Genomic DNA, 20,653 nt, shown 5'->3' with positions numbered 1-20,653 from the left:
TTAATCACAATACAAAGATTTTTTTTTTAACATTAGAAAAGGGTGCATCTAGAAGGCAGTCTAAACCAAGCACAGTTTTTGTAAAAGTAGTTTATAGTAAGTAGGGAGTCATCTTTAAACATTCAAAGAAATTACTATTAATATAATGTATTGTTTTTTTCTTTTTTGAAAATTACCATATTGCTCTAGAGTGAATACCTAGAAATGAGATTGCTGGGTCATATGGTAAGTATATCTTTAATTTCATAAGACAATGCAAAATAATTTTCTAGAGACATTGTACAGTTTTGCATTCCTGCCAGCAATGCAAGAAGGGTTCCCATTACTCTGTATCTGGTCTGCACTTGGTATTGTTAGTATTTTTTAAAAATTTTCTCTGGGTAGAGCCTAGACATGAGAATTTTAGTGAGCTTTCTAGATCTGTGATTCTAATGAAAAAATTAATAGACTTTATTAGTAGGAAGAAATATATTAGTATTTGCAGTTGTTATTTTCATCTCAAAAATGAAGCTAGTAGAACTATAGAAACTTCAGTACTTGGTCTTAACTACTACACATATAATTTAGTTGAAATAGGTCATCCAGGAAGAATGCAGACATCATTTGGTAATTATCAAAGTATTTACAGAATGCCAGGAAAGCCTAAAAGCTGAGGGAGGTAGAGCAGTAGTAACTAATTATCCTATTGTTTTATTTTTTTTAGTTTCTTGGACTCTTTATTTTTTGACTTAATGTTTATTATATTTTTTCCCATTACTATTTAGTCTCCTTATACCCTCCTCCCCTAGCAATCACCACACTGTTGTCCATGAGTCCCTTTTTCCTTTTTGCTCAATCCCTTCACTCCCTCACCTCCCCCCCACCTAGCTGTCATCTGCTCTACATCTATGAGCCTAACTCCATTTTCCTTGTTAAGTGCAGTCTGTTCATTAGATTCCACCTATTAGTGAAATCGTATGGGATTTGTGTTTCTCTGACTGGCTCATTTCACTTAGTATAATAGTCTACAGTTCCATCCACGCTGTCACAAAAGGCAGGCATTCTTTCTATCTGCTGCATAGTATTTCATTGTGTAGATGTACCACAGTTTTTTAATCCACTCATACTGATTTTAGAGAGAGAGGAGAAGGGAGAGACACACCGATTTGTTGCCCCACTTATTTATGCATTCATTGATTGCTTCTTTTATGTGCCTTGACTGAGGATTGAACTCCCAACCTTGGTGTATCAGGATGATGCTCTAACCAACTGAGCTACCCAGCCATGGCTTTGTTAGTATTTTTAATTTTAGCAAATCTAATAGTCGTTGTTGGTATCTCATTGTGGCTTTAATCTGCATTACCCTAAGGACAAATGATGTTGAACATCTTTTCGAGTGTTATTTGCCATCTTTACTCTCTGGTAAACTATCTGTTCAAGTCCTTTCCCCATTTATTAATGGATGGTTTATTTTCTTACCTCCTCTATTCACTGGATTGTTTGCTGAATTTTAAGATATTTTATATATTATGGATACAAGTTGTTTGTTGATATGTTATTTGCAAATATTTTCTCTTAAATACTCTCTTGTCTCATCATTCTCTTAATAGTACCTGGCAGAGTAAAAGTTTTTAACTTGGATGAAATTCATTTGATCAGTTTTTTCTTTTATGATTCAGTTATCATCACTTTTATCACTTACAGTCTATATTTGTGGTGTCATTGCTAACAACTCTCTGCCTACATCTAGGTTAAAAAAACTTCTCTTTTATGTTTTCTTCTGGAAGTTTTACAATTAGATCCACTTTGAGTTCATCTTTGCATAAGGTAGGAGGCTTTGGTCAAGGTTCACTTTTCCGTATGTGGATGGCCAATTGTTCCAATATCATTTTTCCCCCCACTGATTTGCTCTGTCAAAGCATAACTGATCATGTATCATGAGCTTATTTCTGTATTCCTTATTCTCTTTCATCAATTTACAAGTCTAGATCTTCTACAATACCACACCACAGTAGCTCTACAGTAGTCTACAGTAGCTCTACAGACTTTTTACATATTTCGGGGGGGGGGGGGGAAGCATTCAGTCTTTCACCATTAACTGAGATACTGGCTTTAGAGTTTCTGTAGATGCCCTTTAGTAAGTTAAGGAAATTCCTTTCTATTTAGTTTTCTGAGTGTTTTTAGCACATATAATGTTGTATTTTGCCAAATGCTTTTAAAATATGACAAGTACATAAAAGGATTTTTACTAGGCTTTAACTATGAGGAGAAAAACAGAAACTTACTTTAGAAAATACAAACTAAGTAACATAATTTAAAGATTTGAAAAGAAATCATTCTTAAAAGTTGATAGTTTTTACAAACAAAATTTGTTTAACAAAAAGTTTAAAAAAATTTAATAGATATTTGAAAGAGATATCAGAAAAGTTAATATACAACTATAATACAAATATTTTAAAGAATCAATGTAATACAAGGAGCCCTTACAGATCCATACAAAAAAATACCATAAACATACACAAAAAATGTTAACTGAATAAAAAGAAGGTACAAATACCAATTAGTAATGAAAGCAAAAAAAGATGTATACTCAATAATAATCCAAGAAATACAAACTTTAAAAACATAATCATATTTTTCACCTACCAAATTGTTGGTCTTATTTTTTTAATGTCAATGCCAAACGAGGCTGAGGAGTTAAGCAAAGTATGTTCATTCAGCATTGGCATTATAAAGAAGTAAACGGCTTTAAATGAAATTTTTAAGAAAATGTGGACTTATTGAAAGAATATTCTGGATGTTAACCTATATTAATGCCAGGTAAAGAGATTATTAAAAGAATGAACAGCACTGATTTTGAACTGCATATTAAGGAACCATTAACTGATTTCTATGGACACCTATGGACGGAAGTTGAAAGAAATGAATCTTCACAGACCTTGCCCTATGTCTCTCTTCATTTGGCTTATCCTGATTTGTATCCTTTATAAACTCTAATTCCTGAGTTCTGTGAGTCATTGTAGTGAATTACTGAATCTCAAAGGGCTAAAGAAACCCCCAAATTTTTAGCCAGTTGGTTAGAGGTTCAGATGACGTAAAGACAACCTCCAAATTAGTGAGTAGTGTCTGAAGTGAGGATAGTCTTGGTGGCTGTGCCTCTAAACTGTGGGGATCACGGTAAATTAAGTGACAGAATTGAACTATACTACACTAGTACTCCATTACCATTATTTTTTACAGTTGGTATGTGTAAACACATATCTCTAGAAAAGACTGAAAGGATATATTTGTTAATAGTGATCTTCCTTAACTGCTAGGATTATTAGTGATATTTAGATACTTTTCAATATAGTTATTGTGAACATCAATATTTAAATTGCTCATTCTCAAAAGTAAACAAGAATAATTTTGGACTTCTGGCAAGATGGAGGCATAGGTGGATGCACCGTACCTCCACACACAACCAAGATTAGAACAACAACAATTTAGAGGCAGAATAACACCCAGAACTGACAGAGAATTTTTTGAATGGAAGTCGGACAGCCAAGAAGTTGAAGTAGACCCGTTCATCCAGACCGGTAGGAGGAATGGAGATGAGCACGGGTCACAGCGCGCGGAGTGCGGGAGAGCTGGGAGCCTAAGGCAACTGGGAGCGAGTAAGCCACCCAGGGTCCGCAAGCGGCAACTGGCGGACCCAGTGAGGCTGCGATCGTGGACCAGGGCAGAGAGCGCAGCCCAGGATCCCAGGGAAGGGACTAAGATCCCAGGAGAGTGGGGCTGCGGCCATTGTTCTGTCATGCCCCCGCCCCGACATACAAAGTCACAACCTAGCGACTGGAGTGCCCAGCCCCGGTGAACACCTAAGGCTCCGCCCCTCACCATAACAAAAGCGACCAGACCGGAAAAAAAAAAGAGAGAGCGATGGCTCAAATAGAAGAACAAATCAGTGCCCCAGAACTCATCCTTTTGAGCGACCAAGAAATAGCTAACCTATCAGATGCACAGTTCAAAACACTGGTGATCAGGAAGCTCACAGAATTGGTTGATTTTGGGTGCAAATTAGATGAAAAAAATGCAGGTTACCATAAAAGAGATGAAGGAAGATACATGGAGAACCAACAGTGATAAGAAGGAAACTGGGACTCAAAACAATAGAGTGGACCAGAAGGAAGAAAAAAGAAACCAAACAGGAAATAATGAAGAAATAAGAATTCAAAAAAAATGAGGAGAAGCTTAGGAACCTCCAGGACATCTTTAAACATTCTAACATCTGAATTATAGGGGTACCAGAAGGGGAAGAGGAAAAGCAACAGATTGAGCACATATTTGAACAAATAATAAAGGAGAACTTCCCCATTCTGGCAAAGGAAATAGACTTCCATGAAATCCAGGAAGCTCAGAGAGCCCCAAGGAAGTTGGACCCAAGAAGAAACACACCAAGGCACATCATAATTACATTAGCCAAGGTAAAAATGAAGGAGAGAATCCTAGAAGCAGCAAGAGATAAGGGGACAGTCACCTACAAAAGAGTTCCCATCAGACTGTCAGCTGATTTCTCCAAAGAGGCCTTACAGGCAAGAAGGGGCTGGAAAGAAATATTCCAAGTCATGAAAGACAAGGACCTATATCCCCAATTGCTCTATCCAGCAAAGCTTTCATTTAGAATGGAAGGGCAGATAAAGTGCTTCTCAGAGAAGGTCAAGTTAAAGGAGTTCATCACCACCAAGCCCTTATTTTATGAAATGTTAAAGGGACTTATCTAAGAAAAGAAGATAAAGAAAAAAACATGTATAGTAAAAGGACAGCAAACTCACAATTATTAACAAACACAGCTAAAGCAAAACCAAAAGAAACTAAGCAAAGAACTAGAACAGGAACAGAACCACAGAAATGGAGATCACATGGAGGGTTAGCAACAGGGGAGTGGGAGGAGGAGAGAGGGGAAAAAGGTACAGAGCATAAGTAGCATAGATTGTAGGTTGAAAATAGATAGGGGGAGGGTAAGGATAGTATGGGAAATGTAGAAGCTAAAGAACTCATAAGTATGACACATGGACATGAACTAAAGGGGGGAGTGTGGGTGGGAGAGTGTGTACAGGGGGGGAAATGGGACAACTGTAATAGCATAATCAATAAAATATATTAAAATTAAAAAAGAATAATTAATGGGAAACTCACCTTTTTGAGCTTTAGCTGTTATTTCAAAATATTTGACAGTGAGATCTTGAATAGAGAGCACAGCCATGTGAGCTTTCCGCTGCCAGTCAGCGTCTTCTTTTTGTAGACTTTCAATTCTTCGTGGACCCAAATAATCATTCTCCATAGAAATCTTGAGAGAGAGAAAAAGAGAACAAAATTAAGTAGTTCATTTCTTTCTCTCTTTTATTAATTTCTTAAACATTTACTACATGTTTGAGTATCAGACATTGTACTTGGATCTAAAAACAAAGAATATTTATTTTTCCCTGCTTCAGAGCACAAGCTAGTAAGTCATAAAACAAGTAAATTAACAATAATGTTGATACGGACATAAAATTTGTTCCCCCTTCATCCTTCTCTATCTTCATTTTTATCTGTTCTTCTACCATATATAAACAAAAGATGTACAGCAAAATGTTGTAACTAATTATTTTGGGGTGCTGAGATAATGAGAACTTTATTTCTTCCTTTGCCCTAACTAACTTTTCAGATTAAGAATTATTTATACTAATAAAATACTTACTGACTAACTGAAAAAACAAAATAAAAACTTAGATTTTAAGACTGATAACATATAAAAATCAACCTATCTACCTACTGAGACTCTGGCAAACCACCCAGACATGTACCGTGAACTGGGAATTGAAACAACAACCTTTTGGTTCACAGGCCAGCATTCAATCCTCTGAGCCACACCAGCCAGGGCCTTTACCTTCTTTTAGTCAGTGCCTTCTCCTTCCTCCTCCCCTCTTATAGCTCTCAGCCTGTTCTGAGATTCTATGCCTCTGGCTCTACTTTGCTCACTAGCTTATTTTGCTCATTTGATTCCTCTTGTAAGTGAGATTATATGGTATTTATCTTTCACTGACTGGCTTATTTTACTTAGCATTAGTCTCCAGTTCCATCCATGCTGTTGCAAAAGGTAGGAATTTCTTCTTTCTTTCAGCTGCATAGTATAACATTGTGTAAATGTACCATTGTTTTTTTATCCACTCATCTACTGATGGGCACTTAGGATGTTTCTAAATCTTGGCTATTGTAAATAGCAATACTATAAACATAGGGGTGCATATAATTGCTTATATTGGTGTTTCGGGGATAGTTCAGGTATATCCCAAGCAATGGAATCACTGGGTAAAAAGGCAGTTCCATTTTTTGTCTTTTTAAGGAAATTCCACATTGTTCTCCACAGCAGCTACACCAGTCTATATTCCCACCAATAGGGCAGCAGTGTACTCTTTTCTCCACATCCTCACCAGCACTTGATTTACTGATAACCATTTTGGCAGGTGTGAGGTGATTCTCATTGTGGTTTTAATCTGACCCTCTCTGATGGCCAGTGATGTTGACCATTTTTCATATGTCTATGGACCACCTATATGTCCTTCTTAGATTACTGTCTATTCAGGTCCTTTCCCATTTTTAATTGAATCATTTATCTTCCTGATGCTGAGTTGTATAAGTTCTTTATATATTTTAGAAGTTAAACTGTTGTCTGATGTATCCTTGGCAAAAATGTTCTGCTATATAGTTGGTTTCTTTAGCTGTGTAGAAGTTTTTTAATTTAATGTAGTCCCATTTATTTTTTTCATTTATTTCTCTTGCCCTAGGAAGTATTTCAGTAAAAATAATTGCTACATGATATATCTGAAATTTTACTATGTATTCCTCTTAAATTTTTATGGTATGACTCATTTTTAAGTCTTTTATCCATTTTGAGTTTATTCTAGTATGATGTACAATGGTCCTAGTTCCATTTTTTTTTGGATGTAGCACTCCAGTTCTCCTAACACCACTCACTGAAGACACTATCTGTATTACATGCTCTTGCCTCCTTTGTCAAATATTAATTGAACATAAGGATGTGGGTTTATTTCTGGGCTCTCTATTCTGTTCCATTGATCTGTGTCTGTTCTTATGCCAGTACCAGACTGTTCTCTGTTTTCATTACAGTGACCTGATAGTATAGTTTACTATCAAGTATTGTGATTCCTCCAACTTTGTTCTTCTTTCTCAAGATTGCTGAGGCTATTTGGGGTCTTTTTTGGTTCCATATAAATTGTTCAAATATTTGTTCAAGATCTGTGAAATATGCCATTGGCCTCTTAACAGTAATTACACTCAATCTATAGATTGCTCGAGGTAGTATAGACATTTTAATAATGTTAATTCTTCCAATCCATGCTCTCCACTTATTTCTATCTTCCTCTATTTTTTTCTTTGGTGTCCTATAGTTTTCTAAGTACAGTTATTTTACCTCCTTGGTTAAGTTTATTCCAAGATACTTTGTTTAATTGCAACAGTATATGGGATTATTTTCTTAGTTTCTCTGCTAGTTCATTACTGGTGTATAAAAATACCACCTATGTCTGATACTGCCTTTGTATCCCATCACTTTGCTGAGTTCATTAGGTCAAGCTGTGTTTTTGGTAGCGGCTATAAGGTTTTCTATGTACCATTTCATGTCATCCACAAACAGTAGCAGCTTTACTTCTTTTCCAATTTGGACGGCTTTTATTTCTTCTTTTTGTCTGATGGCTGTGGCAAGGACTCCTAGTACTATGTTGAGTAAGAGTTATGAAAGCAGACACCCCTGTCTTGTTCCTGATCTTATTGAACACTCTTACTTTTTGCCCATTAAGTATGATGTTTACATATGTGGTCTTTATCATGTTTAGGTACGCACCCTCTATTCTCACTTTGGTGAGCGTTATCATAAATGGGTACTGGATTTTACGAAATGCTTTTTCTGAAACCTTTGTTATGATCGTGCAATTTTTGTCTTTCATTTTGTTTATGTGATATATCATGTTTGTTGATTTGTGGATATTATAACATCCTTGCATCTCTGGAATAAATCCCACTTGGTCACGGTGTATAGTCTTTTTAATGTATTGCTGGATCCAGTTTGCTAATATTTTGTTGAGGATTTTTGCAACCATGTTCTTCAGAGATATTGACTTGTTATTTTCTTTCTTCCTTGCATCTTTATCTGATTCTGAATTAGGGTAATACCTCAAAGAAAGTATTTGGAAGTCTTCCCTCTTGCATATTTTGGAGTAGTTTAAGGATAGGTGTTAGCTCTTTGACTGGTAAAACCATTCAAAAGCCTTTTGTGTGTCAGCATTTTTTAAATTACTGCTTTGATTTCACTAGTTCTTACAGGTCTAGTAAGGTTTTTGGCCTCTTTTCAATTCACTTTTGGAAGATTGAATGTTTCTAGAAATTTACCATTTTGTCCAGGATGTCCAAATTCTTGGCATACAGTTGTTTATAGTAATTTTGCAGTTCTGTAGTATCAGTTGTTACTTCCTTTTCATTTCTAATTTTACTTGGGTCCTCTCACTCTTCTTTCTTCCATTATTTAATTTTTATTGTATATTTTCTCAACGTTTATTAAAATTACATTTTATTATTATTACTGTTGTCCTGATTTTTTCCCTTTGCCTCACTCCACCCACCACCCCATTTCCCTCAGGCAATCCCCCACCATTGTTTGTCCATGGATCATGCATGTAAGTTCTTTCATTACTCCATTTCCTATACTGTATTCACATCCCCATAGTTATTCTGTAACTACCTATTTGTAGTTCTTACTCCCCTCACCTCTGTAAAGAGGTACGTCTGTGCCTCTCCTACCTCTTCCCCCAACTCCTCATATGACAACCGTCAAAATGCTCTCTGTATCCATGACTCTCTGTTCTGTAGCTGTCCACTGGGTGTATTGGCCCTGGGGTATCCCAGGCAGTGCAGGTCAAAATCAGCCCCCACCTTTGTTTAGTCCAGGGCAGCCTGCGAGAGCTATAAAGCAATCTGAGATGGCTGCTACTTGAGCTGGGCTTGGAGATTCCCAGGCATACCCAAGCTATGAATCTATGCTGGCTGCTGTTACTTCTGGGCCTTGGCTCACTGAGGCCAGCTGTTGCCTGTCTGAGGGGATTTAGGAAGTTATAAAACATAAGCCAAGACCAGCCATTCATATGGAAAAGCAGCTTGGGTGGGCCAGAGTCTCTGGGGATCTCCAAGGCAGGTCAAACAGTGTTAGCCAGGTTGATGGAGTCTCAGATATAGCATCAGCTTGCCAGTTCTGTGAGGGGAAGCTTCAGAAAGGGGGCAATGGCCTCTACTCCCCTTGATGCCGGACACTTCAGTTCCTCCCTACATACCACTGTTGTCTTTTAAGCTGCTACCAGATGCTTGAGCTCAGAGGTAGAGAGTCAGAGTAGGTAAGTTAGTGTGTGGATTCTTTAAGAGCAACTGCTTGGGGCTCTAGCAGTTTCCTCCACTGACTCAATCCCCACTGGTTTTTGCAGCCAGAAGTTGTGAGGACTTATCTTCCTGGGACTGGAACCCTGGACTGGGGGGCCGGATGTGGGGGTAGGACTCCTTGGTCCTGATATACCCCTCCTGAATTTTTTACCACCACATTTGGGTCAAGGATCAGTCAGTTGTACATCTGTGCCTCTCCTACCAAACTGGATGGATGTGGTTTTATTTAATTCTGTCATTGTCAGACTTTCATTCAACTCTTATTTCTAATGATTCTGAGTGACGGTTGTTCTGTATTTTAGTTGTAATTTTGATGTGGTTGTGTGAAGAAGTGAGCCATGTCTGCCTATACCACCATCTTGACTAGGAGTGTGTCTTTTATTCTTGATGAGTCTGGTTAAAGATTTATTAGTTTTGTTTATCTTTTCAAAGAACCAGCTGTTGGATTCACTGATCTTTTGAATTGTTATTCTAGTCTCCATATCATTTGTTTGTCCTTTGATTATTTCTTTCCTTCTACTTGCTCTGGGCTTTGTTTTTTGTTGTTTTTCTAGTTCTTTAGATGCAAGATTAGGTTGTTTGAAATTTTTTAATCTGCTTTAGGTAGTCCTGTGATGCTATGAACTTCCCTCTCAGAACTGCTTTTGCAGTGTTCCATGGACTTCTGGGTTTTTGTGTTTTCATTTTCATTTGTTTCCAGATACTTTTCGATTTCTTCCTTGATCTCATTGTTAACCCATTTGTTTTTTAATAACAATGTTACTTAGCTTCCATGTATTGAATGTTTTTGAGGTTTTTTTTCTTGAAGTTGAGGTTTTCTTTGAATTTTTATTGTGATCCAAGAAAATGCTTGGATATGACTTTCTCCAATTTGTTAAGGGTTTTTGTGTCCTACCATGTAATCTATGTTTGAGAATTTTCCATGTGCCTTTGAGAATGTATATTTTGCTTCTTTTGGGTGAAGTGTTCTACAAATATCAATTAAGTCCATATGATGTAGTGTGTCATTTAATGCTGCCATATCCTTATTGATTTTTTTTGTCTAGAGTATGTCCATTGTTGACAGTAGGGTGTTAAAAACCCCTATAATGTCTGAGTAGGTAAGTTAGTAGGTAAGGACTTTTTTAAAGTCCTCCAAGATTTTCTAATATATTTAAGTGCCCCTATGTTGGGTGTGTATGTCTACTACGGTTATATCCTCCTGTTGGACTGACCCTGTATTATGTAATGACCTTTCCTGTCTCTTGTTATGATATTTATTTTGAAGTCTATTTCATCAGATAGAAGTATTGCTACCCTGGCTTCCCTTTCACATCCATTTGAATGGAGTATTTTTTTTTTCATCTCTTCACTTTCAGCCCTAGTAAATCTTTTGCTATGAGGTGGGTCTCTTGTAGACAGTATATATATTGGTCATGTTTTCTTATCCATTCAGATACCCTGCATCTTTTGATTGGTGCATTTAATCCATTTACATTTAAGGTTATTATTGATAGGTACTTATTCATTGACATTTTTTTCCTTTGCACCTGTGTTCCTCTATTTCTTCTTAACGCAGACCCTTTAGCATCTCTTGCAAAGCTTGTTTGGTGGAAATGTACGCCTTTAGCCTTTTTGGGAGGAGTGCGGATCTGGAAGCTCTTTATTTCACCTTCCATTTTAAATGATAGCCTTGCTGGATAGAGTAGTTTTGGCTGCAGGTCCTTGCTATTCATTATTTGGAATATTTCACAGCAGTGCCTTTGGGCCTTCAGTGTTTCTGTTCTGAAATCAATGGGAAGCCTTATTGGAGCTCCCTTGTAGGTAACTAATTGTTTCCTTCTTGCTGCCTTTAAGACTCTCTTTGTCTTTAAACTTTGCTACTTTAAATGTGATGTGTCTTAGTGTAGGCCTCTTTGGGTTCATCTTGATTGGGACTCTCTGTGCTGCCTGAACCTGCATGGCTGTCCCCCCTCACCACATTAGGAAAGTTTTCTTGCATTTTTTCAAACAGACTTCCTATGCCCAGTTCCCTTTCCTTTCCTGATGATGTCCCTATGATGTGAATATTGCTGTTTCATGTCATCTCAAAGCTATCTTACACTATCCACATTCTTTTAAAATCTTTTTTCATTTTGTTGCTCTGGGTGTTTTTCCACCTTGTCTTCCAAATTGTTGATTCATTCTTTTCTTTGTCCAGTCTGCTTTTAATTACTTCTAGTGTATTCTTCCTTTCACATGTTGCTTTCTTCATTTCCAACTTATTTATAGCTTCTATGTCCCTTTTCATGCTGATGTAGCTCTCATTACATTCCTTGAGCATACTTATATCCATTACTTTGAATTCTATTTCTGATAAGTTGCTTGCCTCGATTTCACTTAGCTCTTTTTCTGGACATTACTCCTTTTCTTTCGTTTGGAGGTTGGCTGTCTCCCCATTTTTGCTGTCTTGTTTTGGTTGTTTCTATGTATTAGTAGATATGCTTCGACTCCCTGTATTGTAGGGTGGATTTATGTAGTAGGCATTCTGTAGGACCCACTGGTGCAGAGTCCTACACCACTGTCTTTTCCAATCTGGATATTCTATGAATGCACTTCATGTCAGTTATGTTGGCTTTACTGGTATATTTGTGTCCTGAACGCTGTTGGCTTGTTTGTTGGTGGGGGTCTGCCCTCCAGCTGGCTGACTGAGAGGCTCAACCCCCACAACATCTTATATGCTGCTGTACAGGCACAGGCAGAACAAAGCAAAATAACACAAAACAAGCACCGCCTACCACCACAAAAGATTAGAGAATAATAAAAGTGGAAAGAGAAGTGGAACATTAAGGAAAGAGGGAAATAAAAGAAAAAAATAAGAGAAGGCCAAAGGACAGCAAAGTGATTATGAGAGGAGAAAAGGGGAGAGAGAATATGAATAATGAACTGAAAGAGGGAAACAGGAAAAATAACAAAAATAAGAATAGGAAAGCAGGGAGCACTGAGGAAATTAATGGTGAGATAAAATAAGAGATGTGAAAGAAGGAAAGAAATAGAGTAATAAAAATAAAAAATAGAAACTAAAATGCTATGAAAAAGAAAAAAAAGAACAAAGTGGACTTAGTCCCAGCAGAGTTTAGTGCTTGCTTGCTGGGTTTTTCCTTTTGATACAGCTGTGATTTAGTCTGAGGCTGGTATAACTCAGTATCAGTGCTATCCACTCACATCTAGCCCTCTGCAGGCTGTTTGAAGCTACATGCGATCCATAGTTTGTGGCTGATTCCTCCATGTGTGGCTGTACCCAGAATGGACCCAGATGCTTGACAAAGCTGAGTTTTTTCAGCACTCTGCCCAGGGATATGTCAGCAAATATTCCAAGACGCCACAGGATCTGCCTCTGCCTGTCATGCTGCTGTCAGTCTTAGAGTAGTCACAGACCCAACTGTTTCTGAGAGAAATTTCTGGTGGACTCAAGAGGGTGGAGCTCTCACTGTATTCTCCCTTTGGGTATGACTCTTAAGTGTCTGAGGATGATATAAACCAATGTCAGCTGTTGACCATGTCCAGTTCTTAGCAGCCTGTTTGAAACTACAATCGATCCAGTTTGTGACTGATTCCTCTGGGCTTGGCTGTGCCCAGGTTGGGCCAAGCTACCCTGCCAAGCTACGTTTTATCAGTATTGGGTCTAGGGGTGTCTCAGCATGAGCCCCAACTTACCACAAGGTCTGCCTCTGACTGTCTCTGCCTACTGTTCTGCTGCCAAGTTTAGACTAGATGCAGACCCAATTACTTCTTAGAGGCCTTCTGGTGGAATTAGGCAGTGGGGAGGGGGAGTTATGGGGTATTAGGACTCCTGGATCTCCCATGGCAAGTATCTTTCAGACTTCAGGGAAGATGGTAGATGTGCTCCCCTGCCCAAGCTACCGGTCTGAGTCTGCCTGGGGCTTTTTTCTCCCTGTACTTGGCAAGGCAGGGCCCCTAGTCGGCTAATAGGTAGTCTCCAGAACCCAGATTTTGGGTCTGCCAGAAACCAGAAGGGTGTTCCTATGGTTCTCCTATGAGGTGGAAGCACCAGTCTGTTTCCCAGGAAAGTGTATGGTATAGCTGCTCCCTACAGCCCATCTCTGACACATCCTGAATCTGCGTTAAGTTCCTGTCTCCTCAGCACAGGTTAAGATGCAGGATGGGAGACTAAAAAGCAGCAAAGCAAGGGGAAAAAAAAAAGCCCTGACAAAACAAAACACAGAGCAAAAAAGAAAAATAGATGCAGGGTAGGGCAAGCAGGATTCCAGAGGTTGGGGGGAGTGGTATCCCATAGGGCAATTTAGTTGCTTTATCCCTGGGAGGAGCTTGCTCTTTTCAAGGGGGGTGAGAAATCCAGATATAACCCTAGCACATACACCCCCCATGGCCACTACCCTATGTTTCTCCCCAGTGTCTCCTGCTCCAGAGTCTCCTTGGGCAATTCCTATCCATGCTGCCTCCCTTTGCTTGGGCCCAAGGTGAGTGGGTGAGTGGATACAAGCACAAAATATGTGCTTTGGCCCCTTTAAGAATTAAGAAAGAAAATGAAAAAAAAAAAAAAAAAAAGTGGCATTGTCTTCAGCAGGTCTCCTCTCTGCCCAGCAGAGACAACTCTTGCCACCTTTCACTGCTGGATGCTCTGTGGTTGGCTGATCCTAGCACTGGTGCTCTGTACTTGGGAGCCCAGTTTGTGGTCCCAGCTTCTCGCCTTTCCAGGGGAAGTTCCCACAATCACATTGTTGCCTCTGTCCACCTCACTTGAGAATAGGCCAGCCTCTTTAATGACCTTACCCTTTCTACTGGTCATGGTGTTTCCCTCCCCTCCTGCGCCCCCTGCCCCCGTCTTCATTAAAAGTCTCTTTTTGAGGTAGTCTTTGATTTATTTCAGATGTCTAGTCCACTCAAGTTTTATTTCCAATTTGATTCTGGGAAAAGGTGTGATATATCCTTGTACTCCCTGCCATCTTGCACCAAGGGTTTCTTTTTGCATATGTTAAGTTTGACTTTACAAAGGTCATGACCAGAAATATAAATCTGAGTCACCATGACACACGGAAGACATTTAAAACTATTAGAATAAATGAGGTCATCTAAGCAACTTATAAGACTTAAGGGTAAACCCTTTGCTTTTTGTTTCATTTTAATGGCAGATCATGCAGTAGGTTGAGCACTGAAAAGAACTACCCAGGAAAGGGAGAATCTACAGATGCAGGAATGAAGTGAGGCTAACAAGAGCAGGAAGGTCCTTGAAAGATGAAGGGGACAAGATCAAAGGACTGGTATAGGGATTTGCTCTTGGTAAATGGAGAGAAAATTCCTCCACAGCACAAAGAAAGGCAGGCTTTGGATTTGGTAAAGGAAGGACGAGGGAAACTCCTGTTTGATGATCTCTGTTCTCCCATGTGAAAAAAAGAGCCCAGATAAGAATAGTTGGTGCAGGGGAGGGGAAGACAGTAGGATGACAAACTATTTAGAAAGACTCATTCAGTAAATCTTTAAAAGTTTTGAGACTAACCAGGTTAGTGTGCTAATGGTGAAAAGACACACACTCACATACTGCTAGTGGAACTATAAATTGATGAAAACATTTTCTGGGAAGTATTTTATGATACTACACTTTCTGAAGGTATTTAAGACAATACTTTCATAGAATAACCAAAGATGTTAACTGCAATGTTGCTTGAAATAAAAAAATGGATCCCAAATGTCTAATAATAGAGAAATTTATGTATGATACACCTTTAAAATACAATTCTATGCAAAAATAAATGTTTATGATGTTAATAACACAGGAAAATGATTATGCTATAGTATTAAGTGAATACAGGTTAAAGTCAGATATAATTTCAATTGTTATAAAAGTCCAAAAAAAAAAAAGAAAAACAAAATATGTGAAGTATATTATTACTGATGTCATCTTTTGGTAATCAATTATAGATAATATTTTCCTTCCTGTTTAAAATCTGCACTTCTCAAATCTTCTTTATTTTATTTGTGTGTGTGTGTGTAAGCATGAAGAAAAAATGCCTTTATCTCTTCTTAGGTTTACAAACCATACCAACTAACAGGCTGAAGGCACATTATCCCAGAGGTTTCCTATTTCTAGTCAAGCCAACAACAAGCTCATGTTTTCACATATGAGTCCCAGAAAGTGGCAAAATAATGAGACTTACCTCTTTTTCCCAGTGGATAGGGAAAAGTAAAGATATGTTTAGAACCTGTATGTTTTCATTAACTGGGAAACAGGACTGTGTAAACACCATTTTTAGGACTGTAAATATAGTGTCAAGCAAAGACAATTAAGTCAGTAGCAGCAGCTTGGATTCTAGATAGCCAATTCCCCACTCATCTGCACTGGATTTTTTTTTAAATTCTCAGATGATTACTGTACCTCCAGTTTCATACTATAGGAGTCAAATTAAAATAATGCTACTGGTTATTTTCCTTTTAGATTTTTCATGGCTATTATTTGAAAATAATTTCAATTATATAATTTGATAAACAGAGTACTATAGTAGGTGCTTCGGAGGAAATATATGAGTAAGATGCACAATCTCCTCCCCAAAACTTATAATCTAACGGGGGGTTGGGGGTGGTAGAACAGAGCCATCCGTGATTAAGAAATCTGTCTTGAAGTTAGGAGACCTAGCTTTGCTGTGAGACCTTTGACAGATCACAACATTCAATTACTCACTCAAAATAATCATGTACAGTATCTGCTCAGTGCCAGTATTGTACGGGGCACCAGAGATAGCAAGAGATTCAGCCTAGTGGAGAACACAGACACCCAAATAAAGAATTACAATAGAGTATGAAAAGTGTCATGAAAGAGTGTGTCTGAGATACCATGGGGAGCACCCGCTATGGAGTTTGGGGTGCAAAGTATAGGGAGACTTTTTAAAGGGAATAATGAGTAAGTGGAATTTTGGCCAGGTATTACAGATGACAAAAAGTGTCTCTGTAAAAAGGAATAAAGGTACTCTAAGACTTTTAAGACAGGTTCGGTGAGCAAGAACCTAGCTGTTTAGATTAGAACAGATTTACTGAGGTTTGTAACCTCAGAAGCACTGGCTAGAGGGACAGAATTTTGACAGGTACATATGGAGTATGTGAGGAAAGAGAACCACCTTCAAAAGGCATACTGGAGGCAAAGCTAAGTTCAATGCATGATAAGGGACAGAGAGCAGTCCAGCCTGGCTGGAGCTTAGGTAAAATAGATAAATGTAATGGGAAACAGGACTAGAAAAGGAGGTTGTGAACACTATGAGGAAGCCTTTATATGTCAGGCTGAGGAGTATGCACTTAATTTGATAGGCAACAGGATACCATTGTGGGATCCTTAGCAGTAAGAAGCATATTTAGACCATAGCTTTGATTTAAGGGTTCTAGAAGACCTGTTTGCTACAACAAACCATCACAGTTTGTGCTTTTGGTTGTAATTACTTCTGATTTAGAAACACTCAAGTTAAAAAGCCTAAGATTAAAATTTACAAGTATAGGATAGAAATTTAATAAATTGAACATGGCAATCAAATGTTAAATTCTTACTCCATATATTATGAATAGAAACCCTTTCCAATGACATGATTAAACCTTGTACTCTTTAAAGAACTTGTATGTTTATTTTACCCTAAGACCCTAAGCTAGATTACTAGGTTCCCCCCCCACCCTGTAACTTTGAAAATCTGATACTTATCTAAATTCTTGTCTATCAGCTCCAAGTTCAACCTCCTGCCAAGTTCAACCTCCTGCCTTGTGATACTATGGGGTTCAAGCTCTACAGACCACATTTGGGCTTTGCTAACAGGAAGGGCTGGAGGAGATTTCAGGGTTGGAAGAGGTAAAAAGATTTTCTGCTTCTTCCCATCTGCGTCACTTGACTTTACTGTTTGCTGTTCCTGTGAGCATCATCCCAGACTTGCCTTTTCAATCCAGCATCGGTAGTTCCTTCTTGAAGCAGTTAACAGAATCCAGTTCACTATTTTTCCATGTTTGCAAAACCAGCTTCATCGTGTGCCAACCCACCCACCCATCCCAGAAAGACAAACCAGCACAAGCTCATCAGTACCATATCCCCAGAGATAAGGGTCTCTCCACAAGTGCAGCTCAAACACACCAGCAATATACAAGCAATATCCTCTTCCTCAGACTGGTTTTGCCAGGCCCAGGCTCAACCTCTTCACTAAAGAATGAATAATTACCACCTCCTTCCTTTGTGACCTCTAATCCTGTAAGTGCTGGCTGTTTTGGCAATTGTTAACTTTGATACAGAGTTACTGCCCCGCCTTCTTAACTATACCTAAAGTGGTTAACCACTTTATACCTAGTTAATAATTCTTCACATTAAAGTGCCTCTGTTGAAGTAACTGGTTTGATTTTCTAGTCAGACCCCTACAGACACAACTATGGAAGAGAAATTTAATAAACAGTGGTCAAAATTCAAAAGTCTTAACTCAAATTATTAAAATAGAAATTCTTTTCACTTGCACAATTAAACACTATACATAGAAGTAAGAAAACCTGAGTTATGGCTTTTTGGGAAAAAAAAAAGTAAAAAAATCTAGTAATTATTTGAAGATAGATAACTTACTTGTAGTTTGTTGGATTATCTTTAGCTTCACTGTATATGTATACAAATATACAGATCACATGCTTTGCTTTTTAATGCTGTTTTTTAAGTGACTTCTGAAACTTAGTAAGTAATGTTGCAGCCAACTGCAACATTGTGATTATAGTTTATTGCACCTAAGACATTAAGCTAGGATAGGATACTAAGTTCTTTTCCTAACTGGGCAAATCTGAAGATGTACAGCATTGGTCGGCTGGATCATGTGCTAAAAACAATGACACCTCTGTTTTCAATTTTAGAGCTAGAAAGAAAACAGTGCCTGTTTAAAACATGGAAAAAAGTATGTGTCAGTTTAGGTAGCTAGGACAGTGAGACTAGTTTATAAATACAAGTTTCCTGGCATGGAATTACTTATTATAGAGTACACCGACTTGCTTGGGTACTGGGTTTTACACGAGAAACTTAAATGTTATTGTTACAGAACACAACAAGGGGGGGCTGGGACGATATACTATTATTGAAAGAAGGCCCCGGGTCCGTTATGTCCACCGCCCTAGGAAAGATGTCTCTCAATGCCAGAGATTTGTGAAAAGGAAAGGAAATGTTTATTTAATGCTATACAAACTTAAAGTAGTGACCTAATGTCTTTACCAAAATCCCAAAGTCCCTTAAAATACCCACAGACACAGTCCTTCCTTCCTTCCCCCTTTGCCCAGTCCAGAGTACCGTATCTCAAGAAAGGAAATATAAGTCCATGGCTTAGGCAGTCCTCCGGTTCTTTTCAGTTAGTAATCCCTCTCGCCTGGGAGACCTCCCTGGGTTCCTGGCACCCTCAGCTGAGTCGCCGGGATCGCTGCTAAAACCAGGTGGTGGTTCCCCCTTCTAAAGCTGTGGGGGTCCCCACTCTGCCAGGCCGCGTGGTTCTCCCTCTCTCAGGGCTGCAGGAGTCTCCACTCTGTCAAGGCCGTGTGGTTCCCTCTCTCTGGGATGTGGGAGTCTCCACTCTGCTAAAGACGTGTGGTTCCCTCCTCAGGGCTGCGCATGGTTCTCTCTCTCTGGGATGCACATGGTTTTCCCCCAATGGCTGCACATGGCTCTTCATCTCAGGGCTGAGCATGGCTCTCCTTCTTAAAGCAGCATGGTTCTCCCTCCTAAAGCAGCATGGTTCTCCTCAGGGCTGCGCATGGTTCTCTCTCTCTCAGGGCTGCAGGAGTCTCCACTCCGTCAAGTCCGCGTGGTTCTCCTCCTCAATGGCCGCCAAATCTGGGTTTTTAAATCCCCGAGGCCAATCTTCCTCTGCAGCCCCATTTCCGACTCCTCCCACACTCGGCTTCACATGCCGGAACTTGTATCCTTCCAGCTTTACTGGGCTGCCATCATGAGTCTGGGCAGGTGTGGCCCCATGTCCTGGAGCCAATCCTCTCTGAGCTCCCACGCAGGCGCTGTAACGCAGGGGAACCGCCCGCCCCCCCCCCCCCCCGTTACATCTGGGTGGGGAAGTTACTTCCATTCCCCTGGCTTAGAGCTGATCACAGCTACTTAACATATCTATGCAACCAGTCAAAGGTTATAGATATGCCAAACGACCATGCCAGAGCTTAGCTGCAAGGCTGTTGCTATGCTAAACAGCTCTCAATGGCCCTGCTCCATTTGTCCCTTCCCCCAACCCACACCCTGGGGGGGGGCGGGGGGGATGAAGACATCCCAAAATTTCCTGGACACCTTAAGTTCTGGACCCCATTTCAAATGCCTATTTGGGGCCCCCCTCTTGGCTGCACCCTGTAACATTATTACTGTCTACTGCTGGGAGAGAGAAAAGGGGGAAAAAAAAACTCAGGTAAAACAAATGCCAAAATAAATTTGTGAGTATACTGATGTAGCAGTACTCTTAAATGCAAATTTTCCAGGCCTAGGGGTCACCTGAAGGTGACTATTAACAGAATGACATGATAACTCTGGCAGCATATATTCATAAATTTTTATAGTCAAAGCAAATAGCTGATGTAATAATCTCAGGAAAGAGTGTGAAATAATGCATTATTTTTTCAAAAAGTGAGAGGAATCTAAAGGCAAGGAAACCAAAGGAAAAAAATAGTTCAGGTAAGAGATAAGGACTTTAATGGATAGTGGTGGCACTATATAGTTTATAGTGTGCATATAATAGACTACAGTGGTCCAATGGTATAAAAGTTGTACCATACAAAAGGGCACCCAACCAAGGGGCAGAGTAGAGCCTGAAACCCAGCTTTGCTGGGCCATGTGTACTATTGTATCTGCCTGGCTGGGGCAGGGTGGGGGAGGTGGCAGCAGGGGGAATGTTGAGGAAGGGGGTTCTAATCTGTCAGCTGGGATTGGGGGTAAATAGGTATTTTTCTATTTCACAAAGACACATATAGATTTGCTTGGTCCTAGGGCAGCAAAAGAGGTGGCAGAAGAAGAGCACATTTGAAATTCAACTAGGATGTAAGTTGCAAGGTATGGTGATTGGCTACAAAGGGGAGGGAAGAGTTGAGGGAGGATGCCTTCTACTTTCTAGCTTATTTACTTCCAGCAAGTTATTAAAAATAACTTAGGAAAGTATTTTAAAGTGCTTATAGCTGATCCAGGAAGACGATCAGTAGGCCAACTCACTAACTAATCCAGACTCATTAAGAC

The 20,653-nt window shown here is 39.2% G+C and overlaps 1 protein-coding gene across 2 annotated transcripts in view; it reads right to left on the bottom strand.

Annotated features, from left to right (window-relative positions):
- Window positions 1-20,653, bottom strand: part of JMY (junction mediating and regulatory protein, p53 cofactor) — a 101,868-nt gene that overhangs the window by 36,579 nt on the left and 44,636 nt on the right. For both annotated transcript variants that reach the window (XM_036020457.1, XM_028507524.2), the window contains exon 3: window positions 5,158-5,308. In XM_036020457.1, the coding sequence (XP_035876350.1) occupies window positions 5,158-5,308 (151 nt within the window). The remainder of the gene's footprint in view (window positions 1-5,157; window positions 5,309-20,653) is intronic.

This window comes from Phyllostomus discolor, chromosome 3 (assembly GCF_004126475.2).
Source record: "Phyllostomus discolor isolate MPI-MPIP mPhyDis1 chromosome 3, mPhyDis1.pri.v3, whole genome shotgun sequence".
Taxonomy (NCBI): Eukaryota; Metazoa; Chordata; class Mammalia; order Chiroptera; family Phyllostomidae; genus Phyllostomus; species Phyllostomus discolor.
Note: the sequence above shows the minus strand (reverse complement) of the source record. Positions and strands in the feature narration are given on the sequence as shown.